At 36.1% G+C, this 15,979-nt stretch overlaps 2 protein-coding genes across 4 annotated transcripts in view; one reads left to right on the top strand and one right to left on the bottom strand.

The window, feature by feature from the left end:
• RPL8 (ribosomal protein L8) overlaps positions 1–15,979 on the top strand; it is a 161,739-nt gene that overhangs the window by 11,526 nt on the left and 134,234 nt on the right. The gene's annotated exons all lie outside the window — the stretch shown is intronic.
• Positions 4,868–15,979, bottom strand: part of USP9X (ubiquitin specific peptidase 9 X-linked) — a 105,045-nt gene continuing 93,933 nt past the window's right edge. For all 3 annotated transcript variants that reach the window (XM_052794155.1, XM_052794153.1, XM_052794154.1), the window contains exons 39-45: positions 14,984–15,169; positions 13,084–13,304; positions 11,912–12,000; positions 9,162–9,318; positions 8,417–8,629; positions 7,873–7,968; positions 4,868–6,452 (exon numbers count right to left, since the gene is read on the bottom strand). In XM_052794155.1, coding sequence (XP_052650115.1) covers positions 6,318–6,452; positions 7,873–7,968; positions 8,417–8,629; positions 9,162–9,318; positions 11,912–12,000; positions 13,084–13,304; positions 14,984–15,169 — 1,097 coding nt within the window. In that variant the 3' untranslated portion in view covers positions 4,868–6,317. The remainder of the gene's footprint in view (positions 6,453–7,872; positions 7,969–8,416; positions 8,630–9,161; positions 9,319–11,911; positions 12,001–13,083; positions 13,305–14,983; positions 15,170–15,979) is intronic.

The following is a 15,979-nucleotide window of genomic DNA, read 5'->3' as shown; positions in this document are numbered from 1 at the left end:
CAGTTCCCAAGGGATTCCACATAGCATGACCTCTCTCCCTTCAGTGAATTATTTCAATTTCCGCTATGTCACCTGTTCTTAATCACACAGCAGGACAGGCAGATGGAATTTGTGAGTATCATTAAGCCTTGAAGACCTAGTCTTCATGTTCCTAAGCTTTTAAATTTGCTTCCAGAAGACTAAGGACTCTAAAGCACCTACCAGATATTTAAATACAATCAAGTATATTAAGAAGTATCCAAGTTTTCAATCAGCCGCCTTTTCCAAAGTAGATTCCAGCGAAACCTACCATTTTTATTCACCTGTAGAAACTAACTGTTGAATATAGAAAACGAAGCAAAAAAAACCCCAACCACCCCAAAACCCAAACAAAAGCCAATAAGCTACAAGCTATTTGAATTCAAGACTGCCATCAGTAGCATGAAGCTTCCATATCCCACATAAATTCTGGGAAGATTTAAGAGATGACAAAGCCCAGCTGGTCAAGGCTGTGGCTGCAGCTACCACACTGTAAAACGTAAAAGGCTCCAGTTTGGAGAGCCAGGTTCTTTTGTAGCAGCTAACAGCAAAGCAGCAGGTGTAGGTAGAAAAGGAGGTAAAAAACATCACAGCAAGGGAAGGGATTTGATTCCAAGAAAATACAAAAATATTAAATAGAAAATGATCCTGGCAATCCAGAGTGAGAAACTTGATAAGAAAGAATCATAAGAAATGATGGACAGGAATTTAGGAGTGATGGACAAGAACCGAGCAGCATTTCAAGAAATAAAGCTACAAAAAAGGCCAATACCTTTAAAAGCTGTATCCACAGAGGTATCATTACAGAAAAGGAACATAACTGCTCGCTTAATGGCTCAGGTGAAACCACACTTGGGAAGCATTCATCCAGTCCTGGTCATTGTACAAAACCAGAAACAGCACATCACGACAATGAAAATGTGGATTAGGGAACTGGCTTATATGGGAAAAACATTTAAAGATTTTGCTCTGGTAAGGACTAAAGGGGACATAACTGCAAATGCATCAGGAAGCTGCAAACTATGCAGCTGACACTGCTTAGGGCAATATAAACCAAATTACTGGAATAGCAGTTGTAAATTAAGAATAAAAATTAACATTATCAGACATTTTAAATAGTATAGAGACAGAGAAGGAGGGAATGATCTTATTTTCCTGCACTGCATGATTTTCTACGGTTAGATTTTGGATTAATTCATAGAACCTTTTTTCCTTTTTTCTCCTATTTTCATTATTCATGGTTAGCGCACTTAAAAACTAGAAGACATTTGCACATTATTTTGACCACTGAAGAATGACACTGTCATTTCAGAATTGTGCTGATGTAATTAAGGCTATATTGAATTCTTCCAAGAAAACAGCCTGTAGGTCAGTTTTATTATCAAAAAGTGGCTTTAAAGAATTCTAAAGCTAAAAAATACAGAGTTGGGTATTTAAAATCCGATTAAAAGTTAGCCCTTATTCAGGAGAGTGTTTTATTTCTTCAGAAACTGCTTCTCCTATGCCCATTCTGATTTCATTGTCCGCAAATAAGCGTAAATAAAACAAGTAAGATAGCTGTCTTTGTGCCACCTGCTGACTTATCTGGCTTGATCCCTGCAACACATCACCAACTTCAACTCTTACAGTGCTGAAATCAACAGGACTCACACAAATGCTGTTGAAATCCATGGATCCACCACAGCTTGCATTGGAAAATCGGATCACAGGATGAGGATCTCTGAATTTAGGTGCTGGAATCTACATCAACACACTTCTGTGAACAGCCTACCATAACAGACACTACAGGGGCAGGACTGAACACTTGCTCTTGTAAAAAAGGACAAAAGAATGGCTACTGGACATTTTAAAACAGTTAGTCCAAGGGAAATTTTTATACCTCAGAAATAAAAGGACATTTATAGTATGAACCTTAAGAAGTTACATAGTGTAAAAAGTGACAGTGCTCAGATTGGGTTAAAGCCCTTCTAGTGCAGTACAGCTGTCTAGTCTGTAACAGAGGGCAAGTCTCGGTGTAAATGAATGGATTAACATGACAATCCTCAAAGACCAATAGAAGGAAGGTATAATGAACCCTGGAACAGTATGGAGGGCATATATAGGACGTGTTGCTTGTGCTGCTGCTGCTGCACAGCGACCTTTGCTGCACTAGCGCAGACCGATTCTAGCTGCAAGCCAGAAAGAAAATGCTCTGAGCTTTCAAGAGCTCTGTTTGCTGTCATCCTCCTCATGAGACCACTTGCAAGAGGAACAGAAATCATGCAGAATGATGCAGCTGGGTTTCTTTCACCTTGCTTTCTGTTTACTGTAGTACCACTGTGCAGCGTGCAGTATTTGCAAGACGGTTCCTACTTCTCCCCCAGAAAGCCTCTTTTGTCTTGCTCTAGATAGAAGGCAGGTTTAGACTTTATCCCCAAGACCTCATGGCTGTCTGAGAAGTGTTATCATGAACATGATGGAGAGCACAGGAGGTAAGAAGACAGGGAGCCAAAACTACTGTTGTCCCGATTGCACTGTGCTGGAACAGGGCCACAAACGGGAAACCCCCACACCTGTCTTAAGAAAAGGTGGATTTGCAAGTGTGGACTAACGAGGTTTAGCTAAGATATCTAAACACTTAATTGGTTACTCTGCAAATTGCCTAACATGCCACTTCTTCCTCTAATTTATACAGTTAGTCTTTAACTTTCACTTGAAGTTAAATTCATTGCATTGAAAGCCTCACTGCAATGCCTAGTAACCGAAACACAAGCCAACAAAAACATTGAGCCACTTTGCCTTGACATAGTTTATCAGCCTATTCATTTCTGGCAAAAGACTCAGAGGTAGACAAAATTTATTGAAACCAAAAATGAAGGAAATTGCTACGGCAGCCTATTTTTGCCCATTATAGCTTTGGCAGAATGGCTCATCTCATTCCCTCCTGGAACTTAGGAAACATATAGAAAGTTTTGGAACCGTAAGTGCTTTTTCATGATACATATGCTAAAACACACAAGCTAGGCACAACAAAGTGGCTGAGAAGGCATAATAGCAATTACCGTAACACAATTTTTTCATGTTGTCTAAAGTAAAGTTTCACTCTGGAAAAAAATATGAAATGTCATTGTGGAATTTCATTTCTTTCTGGCTCAATTTCAGCAAGATACACAAGCTTTAAAAATAGAGAACTTAATTTTTCAGAGCTGGTAGTTAGCAGGGAAAATAATCCGAAAAATTCCAAGTCAAGCAGAGTCCTTTTCTGCTTGTTCATCACCACAAAATCAGGTTCTGCATGGCAAATAAGCTTTGACTGAACCCTGCGCAATCTCATTGTTATCAATGGGATAACACAGGTGTAGGTGACCAACTTTGTGACCAAAACTTACTACATTTACTGATACACAAATAGTAACTGAATTCCTTTCATATATGGCTGTACTGTTTTTTTTAATAACAGCAGCAAGTGTTAAAAGCTTATTTTAGTCACTAAACAAGCACAATCCAAATGTACAAGAGGGAGAAATTATGCATAGTAAGGTTATGCATTTCCCCCTAGGTCAAACTACACATTAACCACCATATAACATCACCTATAAATCTTCAGTTTCTATGTATTTGATGTTACATTGTCAGGAACATTAGTAATTGCTTTACTATTTATTGGCTTATTTTATGGAAGACCAGAGATACTCTAGTTACTGTTCTACACAGAAAACAGGACTGAAATTAGTGATGGGGGAATTAAAACTTTAGGCACTTTGAGGACTACTATTTTAAAGTGTGCCATCAACAATGAGGTACTGTGTATCGCCTGAAAATGACCACTGCCAAAATGCTGTGACAGTAACATGCATATGAAACTTTTTGCTTGTACAATATTTGTTAAGTACAATTCAAAATTGTTTTGCCCAGAGTGAAGAAAACATTGCACCTTTTACTGTAGCTATCCGTTTAAAAGCAGCAACTGCAACAAACAATACAGGCTATCCTTCTTCAAAGTCACAAAGATGCACAATATTCTCAATTTGCTGCCTGAAAAACAACGGCCACTGCAGTCATTCTCAATTCAGGGATAGGGGTGTGTATGACTGAAGAGAGTCACAGCCTTAAAGTGTCACAGGTTTGACATGTCTCTACAATCATTGCAAAAGCAAACACATTTGGCAAGGCTGAACTAGCACATTACATATTTTACCTACATAGTAAAAAATACATAACCCCCTCTGAAATAGCTTGTTTAAGAATTACTGGTCCAAATAAATATGAACTATTTCAACTTGAGTACTGAGGGTGGAATTTTTGAGTTAAAACCTCCAACAAGCATTCCCAAACATAAACGGGAACACTTTATCCAAATTTACTAAGTCCAGGTAAAATGGTATTACTAAAAAACTATGAAAAAATCTGAATTAACTTGAGCACTAGGGAAAACATGGAAGCATAAAAGTGATCATCACTACACAGCATATTCAAAAATCTGTGTGTCTTCCTTACTATACTAAATGCATAAGAATGCACTTGTGACCGAATTTGCCTCTCTTCATTTCAAAACTACGGACCTTTAATTTGATAAGCAGCTTTGCTTCTATCAACTCATTTGTAAAAAACACCATCAAGCTTGTGCTCATTAAATATATATATGTATATATAAAAACATACAAAAAGTACAAGATAAATCACATTAAGAAACTTTTACAGTGTAATTGTCCTGATTATTTTATTCTTAAGGGCCAAATTTTTTTGTGCACAGAATCTCAATGTGACTGTTCCAGAATTCAGCATAGTGCCACTGCACAGAATTCACCTTTCTGTGCAGTCCATTAAAAAAAAAAAACCCAAAAAACAACACACACCACAGGACAAAACATTCTTCTTAAATCAAATTCTATTTGTGAATTCAGCAAAATAATTTCTATAAAATAAAACAGCAAAATATTTAAATAGTATAGGGTGGGCTGTATCTGTTTTGCAGGGGTATTTGGTTTTTAGACAGGTTCCAAAAAAATTACACACATTCAAGTTACCAATTTTCATTTAAATACAGTATTTACTGATGCGTTTCTTGAAGTCTTTAAACAAATGTTTATTCTGGAATAGAGATACCTCAGAATTGTATTTGACTAACCAGTAGTTTCTTTTATAATTAAACCCTGCTTCTAATGTTAAGATTTCCTGTATAATGGATAAAGAGCTAAGACAATTCTCGCTTTCAAGTAGAACTGTGAACGAGCAGAAAACCAGCAAGTTAACTTGGTGCAGTGGCACTCACAAGTACTGTGTGATTTTGTTGACTTCCACTTCACTGGGATGCAGTAGAAGGAAAGTGTTAGAAGTTCATCTAATAAGCTCTACCAAAGAAACAAAACAAGCACACCAAATACAGTCTATTATGCTCCAGGCATCCTGGCATAGCAGATTTTTGCATATTTGTTTTAAATCTTTTAAATTCCTATTACTGAAAACTAAGTGTTCTTTATCCCACCCAGAGACAGAACTGTCAAACATCAGATGTGAGGAACATATGTGAAACTGAAAACCACTTGTTTGTCACATTTTCCCTCCCCATTTTATAGTCTAGGTGTAAGAAGAAAAAGTTCTGAGCAATACAGTTGTCACATTGGGACAACTGCTGTCACTTTTTTCCCCCCCCTCATTGGCTACACTAACTTGGTGTGAAGCCATGCTAAATGTTACAGCATAACTATAGCTTCAAAGTGATTAACCTAATACCAGAATGAAAAAGGCAATGAAAAAAGATCTAGAAACAATGTTACATCACCAATTTTCCACATCAACCAAATAATTAAAAGGTTACCAGCCATTACGTTGCTCATAGTAAAATCGACTCCAGTGGCAAAGAATTAACATGAAACTATTTTTGTGGTTGACATGGATAGGCTTTTTTGTAAAGGAGTTGATCCGACTGCCGTGTGGCAGGCAACACTGGTTGCAGAGCGCAGCAGATATATCAAGAAATTATTTTTTTGTTTTTGTAGATCTGTGAGTCTCATCAAGACAAAAAAAATGTTTCTTGCTCAAGAATTAACAGTCAAACATTAATATACTATATACACCTTTGCCATTTACACATTAGCATCAGGCCATTTATTACAAAACACTATACACTTTCCACTGCAGGCGGGTTATATATTGACAGCAATTTTCTGCAGATAAGACAGTGAATAGACTCTCCACTCCATGTTGATTAGGAATAGTTTTTCTAGTTTTAAATATTAGCCAGACACAGAGAAAGGTTGGACTGTAAGGCCTGGGTGCACAGTCTTGATGGAGCAAGTTAATTGATTATGTGCATTTCACTAATCTTTTGTCTGAGGCGGGGAAACTTCTTCACTGCCTTCATAATTTTCTTGTGCTCGTTGCCCAGTTCGCTGAGGGTTGTTCATATGATGTGCTGCCGGGCCTGTATATGGCTGTCCATGCACGTGGTTATTCTGTAATAAAGCATGAACATTTTAAAGGGACATTAAACTTGTTGGCTGTTTCCTGACTAGTTACTTGCTTTTCCCCTTTACATTCAGACTATTGAAAAGTATCCTCAAGCACACTGAACTTCTCATGTAGTAATATCTATGTGAACACACATCATGGTTTCTTCAGTCCTCTGAATCACATCTTTCACTTACCTTTTTAATTTACAGAAGGTAAACAAACTCTGAACTTGTAAAAATAAAAGGATTAGTTAAAATAGTAATCTCAGCTTTTGAATAAGTTACATGCAAAGCAAAAGCAGCAAGAAAAAAAAAAGACGAAGAAAGGCTGCCTATGTGCTGCGAACATTAAACTGTGCACATATTTTATCAACAGATTCAACCAGCTTGAATTTTTTTCCTATGACAATGGAAAAACCATACCTGTATTTATGCAGCATACTTTGATTTTTAAGAGGGAAAACTTTAATGTTACAAACTGAATGAAATATAAGACCAGTACTTTCTGCAGATGCTCTGCCTCAATTTAAAAAGTCATACACACATCTGGCAAATGAAAACGTCCCATCTATCTACTGTTCTGCCAAGTTTAACGAACTGTAGAGAAACTAGGAATATAAGGATTGTGTGTGTTAGTGAGAAATGCCATCTCTTGCAAGGAAGTGAACACATCACACGGCTAATGGTGAGGTTACAATACGTGTCTGAACTCAGGAGCTCAGAAAGGAGTGGGAAAATCTGCATGACTTACCAACTGCTCTGCTGAAAACACCAAGTAAGGAAAGCAAGATGGTTGGGCAGGAAAGGAAATTAAATTAGCAGATTTGGAATATATAAAATGAATTGGAACAAAAAATGGCAAATAAGTGGTGGATCTACTAACTTAGTCAATTCAATAAAAAACCTGGTTAGGATTTCTTTCGGATCTGGCTTTCCACTGAAAGATATTAACAAAGCAGCCTTTTAGCATATAAGCAGATTTAGAGATCAGTGTTCACAGATAAGTTGTATGTAACAAAGTCATGTGCATTTTTCTGAAAGCCTTTCAATTACCCAAACTGAAATTCAGGCCTTGAGGCTTGATTTTGTATTTAAAAACAAGAAAGCAACTCACAAAATATTATCAATGTCAACGAGTATGACAGAATGAAATTCAGTATGCACAAGACAGTGATGACATCTGTCCCCCTGCTCTTTCTATGGACGATTAATTCCTGATCTGGTAACATTAAAATTCTCACCTGAAACTCTGATGGTGAAACTGTTCCTAGCAAAACGGAGGTGTATCTTTATCTTTATTCCTCCAAGTGTGATATTTGACAGTAACATGCTTCTGGCTAAATGCCTATAATTTAAGGTACCATAAATGCTAAAAAAAGCTAACCTGGAACTCTGAATAAATGGTTCAACTCTGAGCTTTTACCTGTTGATACTGAGAACCAGGTGAATGGGGATACAGTGGGGCATCTTCAGGTGGAGAAGACTCATGTTCATCTGGGGCATCAGGATCATCTGGTTCCTAAAGTTTGAAAAGAACTTTTAATTTACTTAGGTAAAACATATTACAACTATTCTATCCAGAACCAATCCTACATGCAAGTGGTTGTTCCAGACATGCTCGGAGAAGAATTCCACCCCACCATGTGACACTACTACATGTATTGTACTACATAAAAATACCCACTATCAGTGAATTATTGGAAAAACAGACCCATTCATTATCTACCTTAAATGGTCAATTTCAATTCTATACTGCTAATTCTTTAAGTGACAGATGTCTACAGAAACAGTAATAAAAACAGGCACAGGAGCATGTAACTGAAGCCAACAAAAATAGAAAGCTGTATTTGTAAAATACTTATAAAATGTGTTACCTCTATAATGACCAGAGACTGTTGCTAAGGTTAATTATTTTATAGACGCACTTTACTCAAATTTTTTTACCAGCAGTCAAATTAATTCTTTACCTCCTCTGGGCAGAGTTCACAAGCTTTTGCAAGAGTCATTCTAGCACTGTGCGATCTCTCTAGGAAGTAGCCATTTGATGTTTCATTGCTTTGTATTGGTGGAGACCAATTATTGTAGGTGTACTGGGGATTGCCAGTGTATGGTCTACGCTCAAGCTCATCTCCAAGCCATTCTACTGCCCAGGTCCATTTTCTCTTCAGATCTCCATTGCTCTGCCGATGGAAAATTAACAATTCAGAATTATTTTCTCTATTCTTCAAAATATTTCTATTTTTCCCTTCCTATACATCAGCTATCAGAGAACAGACCACCAACACATACGCTGCTGTTTATAAAAGACTCCCTGAAATATCCTGTTTTGCACAAAGAAAACTTCAAATTTGAAATGAAGTCTGTGGATTTGCAGCTGCACCACAAAATCATGAGTGCAAGCTTAACCAATTGCTCTCAATCTCATATATTGACCTTCTGATATAGGAATGTTCAAATGAATTGTACCTGTAAGTTGTAATTTCATCAAAGTGATGAAAACTGAATAACGGTGCAATGGTGGTAGGGGGTTTTTTTGTGTCTGTTTGTTGGGTTTTGATTGTTTGGTTGGGGTTTTTTTGTTGGTGGTTGTTTTTTTATGGCTGGTTTTTGTTTGTTTGTTTGGTTTGGGTTTTTTTGTTTCTTTTTTTTTTTTTTTTTTTTTTTACACAGAACTGGAAAAAAAGCAGCAAGAAACAGAATGAAAGGTATCACCTGAAGGATCTGGTAGGCTACAGGACAGTTGCTGAAGAGAGCTACCATGCACTTTATACACTGGTAAGCTCTTTTCTGATAATGATTCTTAGAGCGCTGAATGGTGTCAAATAGTCCATCCCTGTCATCCGGGATTCCCTTAAGTGCATTGTGAATCCTACAAAAAAAAAAAAAAAACAACAAACAAACCAAAACCCCAAAACTTCAAGTGTTAGAATTTTAGTATTTTAATTAAGGCTTCACTTACAATGTAATTACAAAAGGGATAGCTCATATTCTGACTTCTGCTTTTAGTAAAGAGTTTTGTTTTTTTTAAATCAGAAAACTAACTTGACACATCATACACGTAACTTCTAATTTTAGCATGTTTGGTAATATTTAAACTCTCTGAATGAGATACACAAAACATGTAAGTATAATTAATTCTAATCACAGCAATCAACTTTAATTGGTTAATTTTTATTACTTATTTTTAAAATAAACTCCATTTATAAAATAGACCTGTTAACCCAATAGGTCCTTACAGAATTGGAACAGTTAAATCCTCAACAGAATGGTTACTTAAATTATAGTTATGCTTCTCAAAGATACACTCTTTTAGATGCAGTTCCTCTGAAGAGGAATGAATGGTGTATGTTTGTGCATGGGGATAAGGGACTTGGGCATTCCCTGGAACTAAGCCCACTTTTTGTGCCTTCTGCTCTCGAACAAGGGGTAGAGGAATTAACTGCCACCCTGAAACTGTGCAAGAACTGAGAATTGACATACTTTTAATTTTGAAAAAAAAGTCAGAGGAGGGCATGGAACCTATACTGATGTCTTGAAGAGCTACACTCATTGCAGAAAAAGCAACTGCCCTCTTTCCTTACAGCCCCAGCAACAGTCAGTGTATAGACTACAGGCAGCTGGCAACCTAGGCTCCATCTGTAAAGTGGTGATGAGCTTTACTTCAGCTGATTTAACTGAATGGTACTTGTAACACTATTATCTGAAACTTGGCACCTCCAACTTGGCACCTGAACTTCTCAAATCAAGAGAAATTTATGAGAGTGGATCTGATGCTAAAGAACAGCAGCAGCCATCTCACAGTACAAGAATACAAGGAGCACTGAAAGACGCACACTGTCTAAGATCAGATGTTTGTTTTCTAAGAGTTAGAAGATATTACCATTTACTATGGACAGTTACACTATTTGTTGTTTTGTGGTGGTGTTCTTTGTTTTGTTTTTTAACGAGAAGACAAAGATCATTAAAACTCTGTGATTATCACAGCAAAATCAAGAATAGGACAAAGACAAGTACTTCAAGCTACTGCCAGAAGTGGAAGCAAGAAAACAGAGGATGACTGCAGCTGGCCACTTAATACCCCTCTGCTGAAGCCTAACACAATTCCAATGAACACTGCTATTCCTGAGGCTGCAACCTTGAAGTGATGTACAGTGAAAGCCATACTACACCATTCAACCTCCTTCTTACTCCATTATTTCAAACACTGCACTATCCCAAACAGCACTTCCACGACTTCTCACCTGCATTTCCACCCGAAAATATATTATTTTACTTCACATCTACTAAAGTATGCCCAACCTCCAGCGTTCTGTGGACTTAAAGACGTCTTATGGAAGTATTTGTTTATCAGGAAGAAAATATAAACAAACTGCATTATATATGCATTACATATACATATATATGCAAAACTCAAAAGCTTATCTATAAAGGGTATTCTCGTCCCTTACCTAAGCTGTAATTCCTATAAAGAAAATGAAGAAACCCTCGAACTCAGTCTTCATGTTTTGGAGTGTGGTAAGCCAGACCACCATCTTCTCTTAGAGCATCTTCTAAAGTAAGGCTAGACAACTGATAAAATCCTAAAAGCGCAGTCTACTTCTACAGGTTAAGTACAAGTTCACTCCAATACCCTTATTTGAGTAAGAGCACACTTGCCGTGTGCTCTTACTCAAAGTGTCTTAAGTGTCATATGAGACATGGTTGCAAATGATTTATTAAATCCAATACTATCTATATTCATTTATTATGAAACAGTGACATTTTGAAATATTGACAGGTAGCATGTTGATGACACTTATTTTGTGTTACCTCACCTACTACTACTTCTATATAAAACTTCTGAAAAATTGACTGTTTTCTCAAATAGTCAGTATTTGCAATAATTACATTTTTTAAATCTCGACTTTCAAAAGCCTTATTCTGTAGACATACAAAAATCAGGTTTGAAACTGGATGAATATTTAACATATTGAAGTTAAAATTCTTTTGAAATGTGATCACATAGACAGTATTTATGTATGAGATATGCTTTTCTCCCAAGTTCACACTTCATGCACGTCTTGGTATCACTACTACGACTGACATGCTTCTTAGTAAGACCAGGCTATCATTGGACCCTCTTGAATGAGATGTTTCTAAGAATCAATCTAAGCACCTCAGAGTGAATACCAATGAGTTTAGCCTAAATGGCACATTCTCTTGTATGTGAAAAATCTTGGGTTAATAGGACTAAGTAGCAAGTTTCTCAATGGTAAGGAAGGTCAAGGTGAAAAATTGTAGATTTATCTCAAAAACTGAGATAAAAGTGGAAAAAAAAAAAAAAAAAAAGCTGTATTCCTGTATTTTGATTTTATATATATTTAAAACAAACTTCTTGAAAGGCTTAGCAACAGAACCACTGGGAAAAAAAGCTGTACAAAACACAGTAATCTTGAATTATAAAAAGACAGGTAAATACGAACCTGTGAGTTTGCCAAGAGTCCTCAATTAACAGGATTTGCAGAAGGAGATCCAAATAAGGTCGAAGCTCGTATGTATATGAATATGCAACCTTAAAAAGTGAAAACACAGAGACATAAGAAAGCATTTCTTGAAGCATGCAGATTACATGGTGCAATACAAGAACACAATTCATTTGAAGTGAAGTTTACTGTAATTTAAATGATATTTCAAGATACAATGCATACTTTAAAAAAAAAAAGTTAATTGTGTCAGGGTTTTGGGGGTGTTGTGGTTTTGTTGGGTTGGTTGTGGGGTTTTCTGTTTGTTTGTTTTTTATTTAAATATAGTAGGTTTTGTAAAGGACAAAATGTTTCCTCATGAGTTTCTAACACAATTGTTCTGAAGCCCCGAGCATGAGATGCTGAAGAAGCTACCTTAAAAAAATATCTTTAGAAAAGCAAAATTACAAAAGGATATTCTTCACTGATACTGCTACTTTTAGACAGTACATTCAAATGTTATCTTCAAAGGTTATAATAAAATGTAAAATATATGGCTAGCAGAATATCAGTAAAGTGATTTTTATCATGATTCCTCCTAGTGCGAAACAAAAAGACATTGAAAAATGTGATGTTTACATGGAAAAAAAAACCCAGGCAAATATAAAGATGAGTTAACAGAAGTAAAAAATTTTATTTGGACTGGAAAAGTGTTGCTAACCTTACAGAGATTACAAAGGAAAACCAAAGATTCTTGCCTGAGTCTGAAGCCAAGTATGTTCTGCAGACTTGTAAAATGAACCTTACGAACATACTTAAAATAAATACAAGGGAGATCTTGGGAAATGATTCTAGCTTTCCATGCAACATAAGAAGCTCTTTTATGGATAATGACAGAAAAGCTTTAGAAAACGTTCTTGCAATATATAAAGACCACCTCAGTCTACTTACTTCCATCCTTAACATAGTGTTTCTAACTCATAAAAGGTCAATTGCTTTCCTAAACTCATAAAAGGACTTCAACATGATGTATAGACCTAAGAGTGTAAATCCTGACAGAGGATGCCATCTTAAGGACAGTTTATCTATCAAGCACCTGTTCCATATTTGATACAACATTCCTAGATATAAATATAGAATCTTGCATCATACACGTTTATATTCCCATATTTCTTCTAGCTTTTTATTTTTACCTGCCAAAGAAGTTCACTGAGGACAGTGGAAGAAAACTGAGGATTCTCCCAACAGCAGAAACGAAGCAACTTGATGGTCTCTTCAGAGTTGCTGCAATCTTCAATAATTTTCTTCACATAACTAGTTCTCACAAATAAAATGTCTGCTACGTTCTGCTGAAGTGCCATTATAGGTTGAGATAAATTAGGATCACCATAAGGGTTGGCAAGTGGGGGATTACCTAGAATAAACAGTTATTACAGATGAAAAGGTACTGAAGTACTTTCAGTATAGACACAACAAAATATAAACTGGTTTAACTCATCAAAAAACAACAGATGGAGAAAAAAATCCAACCCCTAACAGCTGATTTTCTTTGGAAATAACTAAGTTTTCTGACTGTGAAGCTTGACACTTGCTGCCTGAGAGCTACTTCTCCCTGTCAGATAAGATTATACAGTGACAATCAAAGCAGAACAGCTGGAGACGTGTTCATATGCAAGAAGAGAAATTACTGAGAGTTTCCTCAGTGAAATCCTCTTATCTCCTGAATTTATCTGCTTCACTGCTTGTGTAACAGCCCAAATCTATCATATTTTAGGACACAAGGTCTATTTACTTCACCAGGCAATGGGAAAGAGTTCAGAAGAATACCTATGTCACAACAGTCCCGTCTGAATCTCTAGAGTGTAGAGAGAAGTAATATACTCTTGAAAGAATAAAAATTAATGTCTTATTTAGCAAGCTTCATTTTGTATAAGGAAAGACTTGCTCCTGATGTTTCTAAATTTAGCAGTGTTTTGAGTTATTGTTTGAAGACGTCCAGAAGTCCAACGGAGAACTTTTCTAGCTTAATATGCTGAAGCAAAAAGTAACATTACTCTGCAAACAGTAATCATAATCAGTAGTTAGAGTAATATTCATACAAAGTAAGTTTTGTTAGTACAATGTTATGAATACAGCAAATATACAATTATTTTTCATAGGCAGAATATCTTTTCAGTGTAAGCCTCAAATAATGCACTGGAAACAAAACCAAATCAGTATTGCCAAATGGTTCTGAAGCTTATTATACCACAGTAAAATTTTCAGTTCATTAATCTTACTATAGCACATTCTAGCCTATTGACTTTATAGCCTGACACATCAAGCTGTAATGAGTTTGCCATTAAATAGCTTCTCTACAAATTCCTAATTAGGTTTTCTAAAAGATGTTTAATAGAATGTGTACATATACAGGCTATAAAGTCCACATAGCCCAATATTCTGTCAGCATTTCTCAAAAATAACTGCACTCTATTCAACTACTGGAGATATTAATGATTTATACTGTGGTTGACCAATTTCTAGCTGATTCTTTATCTTTTATAAATTAAAGTGCTAGCTTCTGTTTGTCATCTTGACTGTGAACAAGCACCAAACCATTTTCAAGAGCTATCCACAACAATGCAAGATCTCTTTACTGATAAGCAGTATTAGTTATTTCAGAGCCTGCTACAACATTTTTCCTGTACAGATTACTTTTGTACTGGTAACATGAAAATAATCTATCATTTTATTGCCTATTGAGAATCAAAAGATCTTTATGCAACTCCTTACAATGAGCTTAAACTATTCTAAAATAACTACTATTTTGTAACCAACAAACTACTACTTTACTACTCAGTTGTTTTCCTATATCTTTAAGGAATAAGCCAAGAGGCACAAAATACACAACAGACTTCTGTCTTGTGCTTTTTAGTATAGCAAATCAGTTTTACTTACGACAAAGAGATTTCTGTCTTTACACAAAAGGAGTTGCTAAACATAAAAGGCAAACATTTTTCAGCTAATCCATTTTACGCTTAGTAGCTAAATATGCACAAAAGACATTTACTGATATATTCAATTAATCTAAGGAAAACTTAAAATTCACTATACCATTGATAGAAGACTGCATCCGCGATGACACATTGCAACAGCGGATCAGTTGTGACACAACAGTGTATAGCTTCCCCAGTTCAGCATACTGGTATTTAATTGGAGGACCTGGACCTTCATCCAGAGCCACAAGCATGAAGGTTGCAGGAACATTTAGTTTCAGAAGTTGCGTCTTCTCTGCTACACCTTTACGGGGGGGGGGGGGGGGGGGGGGGAGGGGGGTGGATAAAAAAAACCATCTTGTTTATGGCACTAATAATACTCTTTTTTTTTAAAGAAAAATAACTACTGTTTACGTGATTCGTAACTTTTCAGTTGCTGGGTTTTATTATAACCATCATTTATGCTTTCTGAGGAAAAAAGATAATCAAATCAGTAAAGATGCACAAGAAAATTATGTTCAGCTGAAAAATCACATTGAAGGAGAGTTGTAAATGACTACAATTTCTTTACAGTGCTCATTAGCACTTTAGTAACCAGCATCTGTGTTAACAGCAAAGCCTCAGAGAAGTCCTTTGGACAAAGAATTAATCTTTTTATTGTGAGGCCCAGGATAGGATGAACACCCCCCCCAGTATATTTCATTATTTTTCCATTGTTTCCTAGACATACAATTTACAAATCTGAGACATTTCCAACTGTGCCATACTATGCAGTAAGTGTAAATAAGAGTGACAAAATCAATTTAGTATAAAAACCAAAACGAGAAAGCCTCCAAAATCAACTAAAAACTCAACCAACCAAAAAGTCCATACAGCTAGTTTCACTGCAAGAATACCTTACACATGCTACACAAGTACTTACCAGTAAATTCGTTATGTCCCTTCTGATCTTGTATTCTGTTTCTCAATTTGGTTAAAAGTCATGATTTTTCATACATTTCCAAGTTTTTTCTTATTCTGAAATACAACTGGACCTTACCTACCATCTTTCTGATAAGGAGGAGGAATCCAGATAGCCTTATTAGAGCTCTTTTACAGTATCGTTTTGATTGTT

This window comes from Harpia harpyja, chromosome 8, assembly GCF_026419915.1.
Source record: "Harpia harpyja isolate bHarHar1 chromosome 8, bHarHar1 primary haplotype, whole genome shotgun sequence".
NCBI classification, from domain to species: Eukaryota; Metazoa; Chordata; class Aves; order Accipitriformes; family Accipitridae; genus Harpia; species Harpia harpyja.
This window is presented reverse-complemented; position numbering and strand designations above follow the sequence as displayed.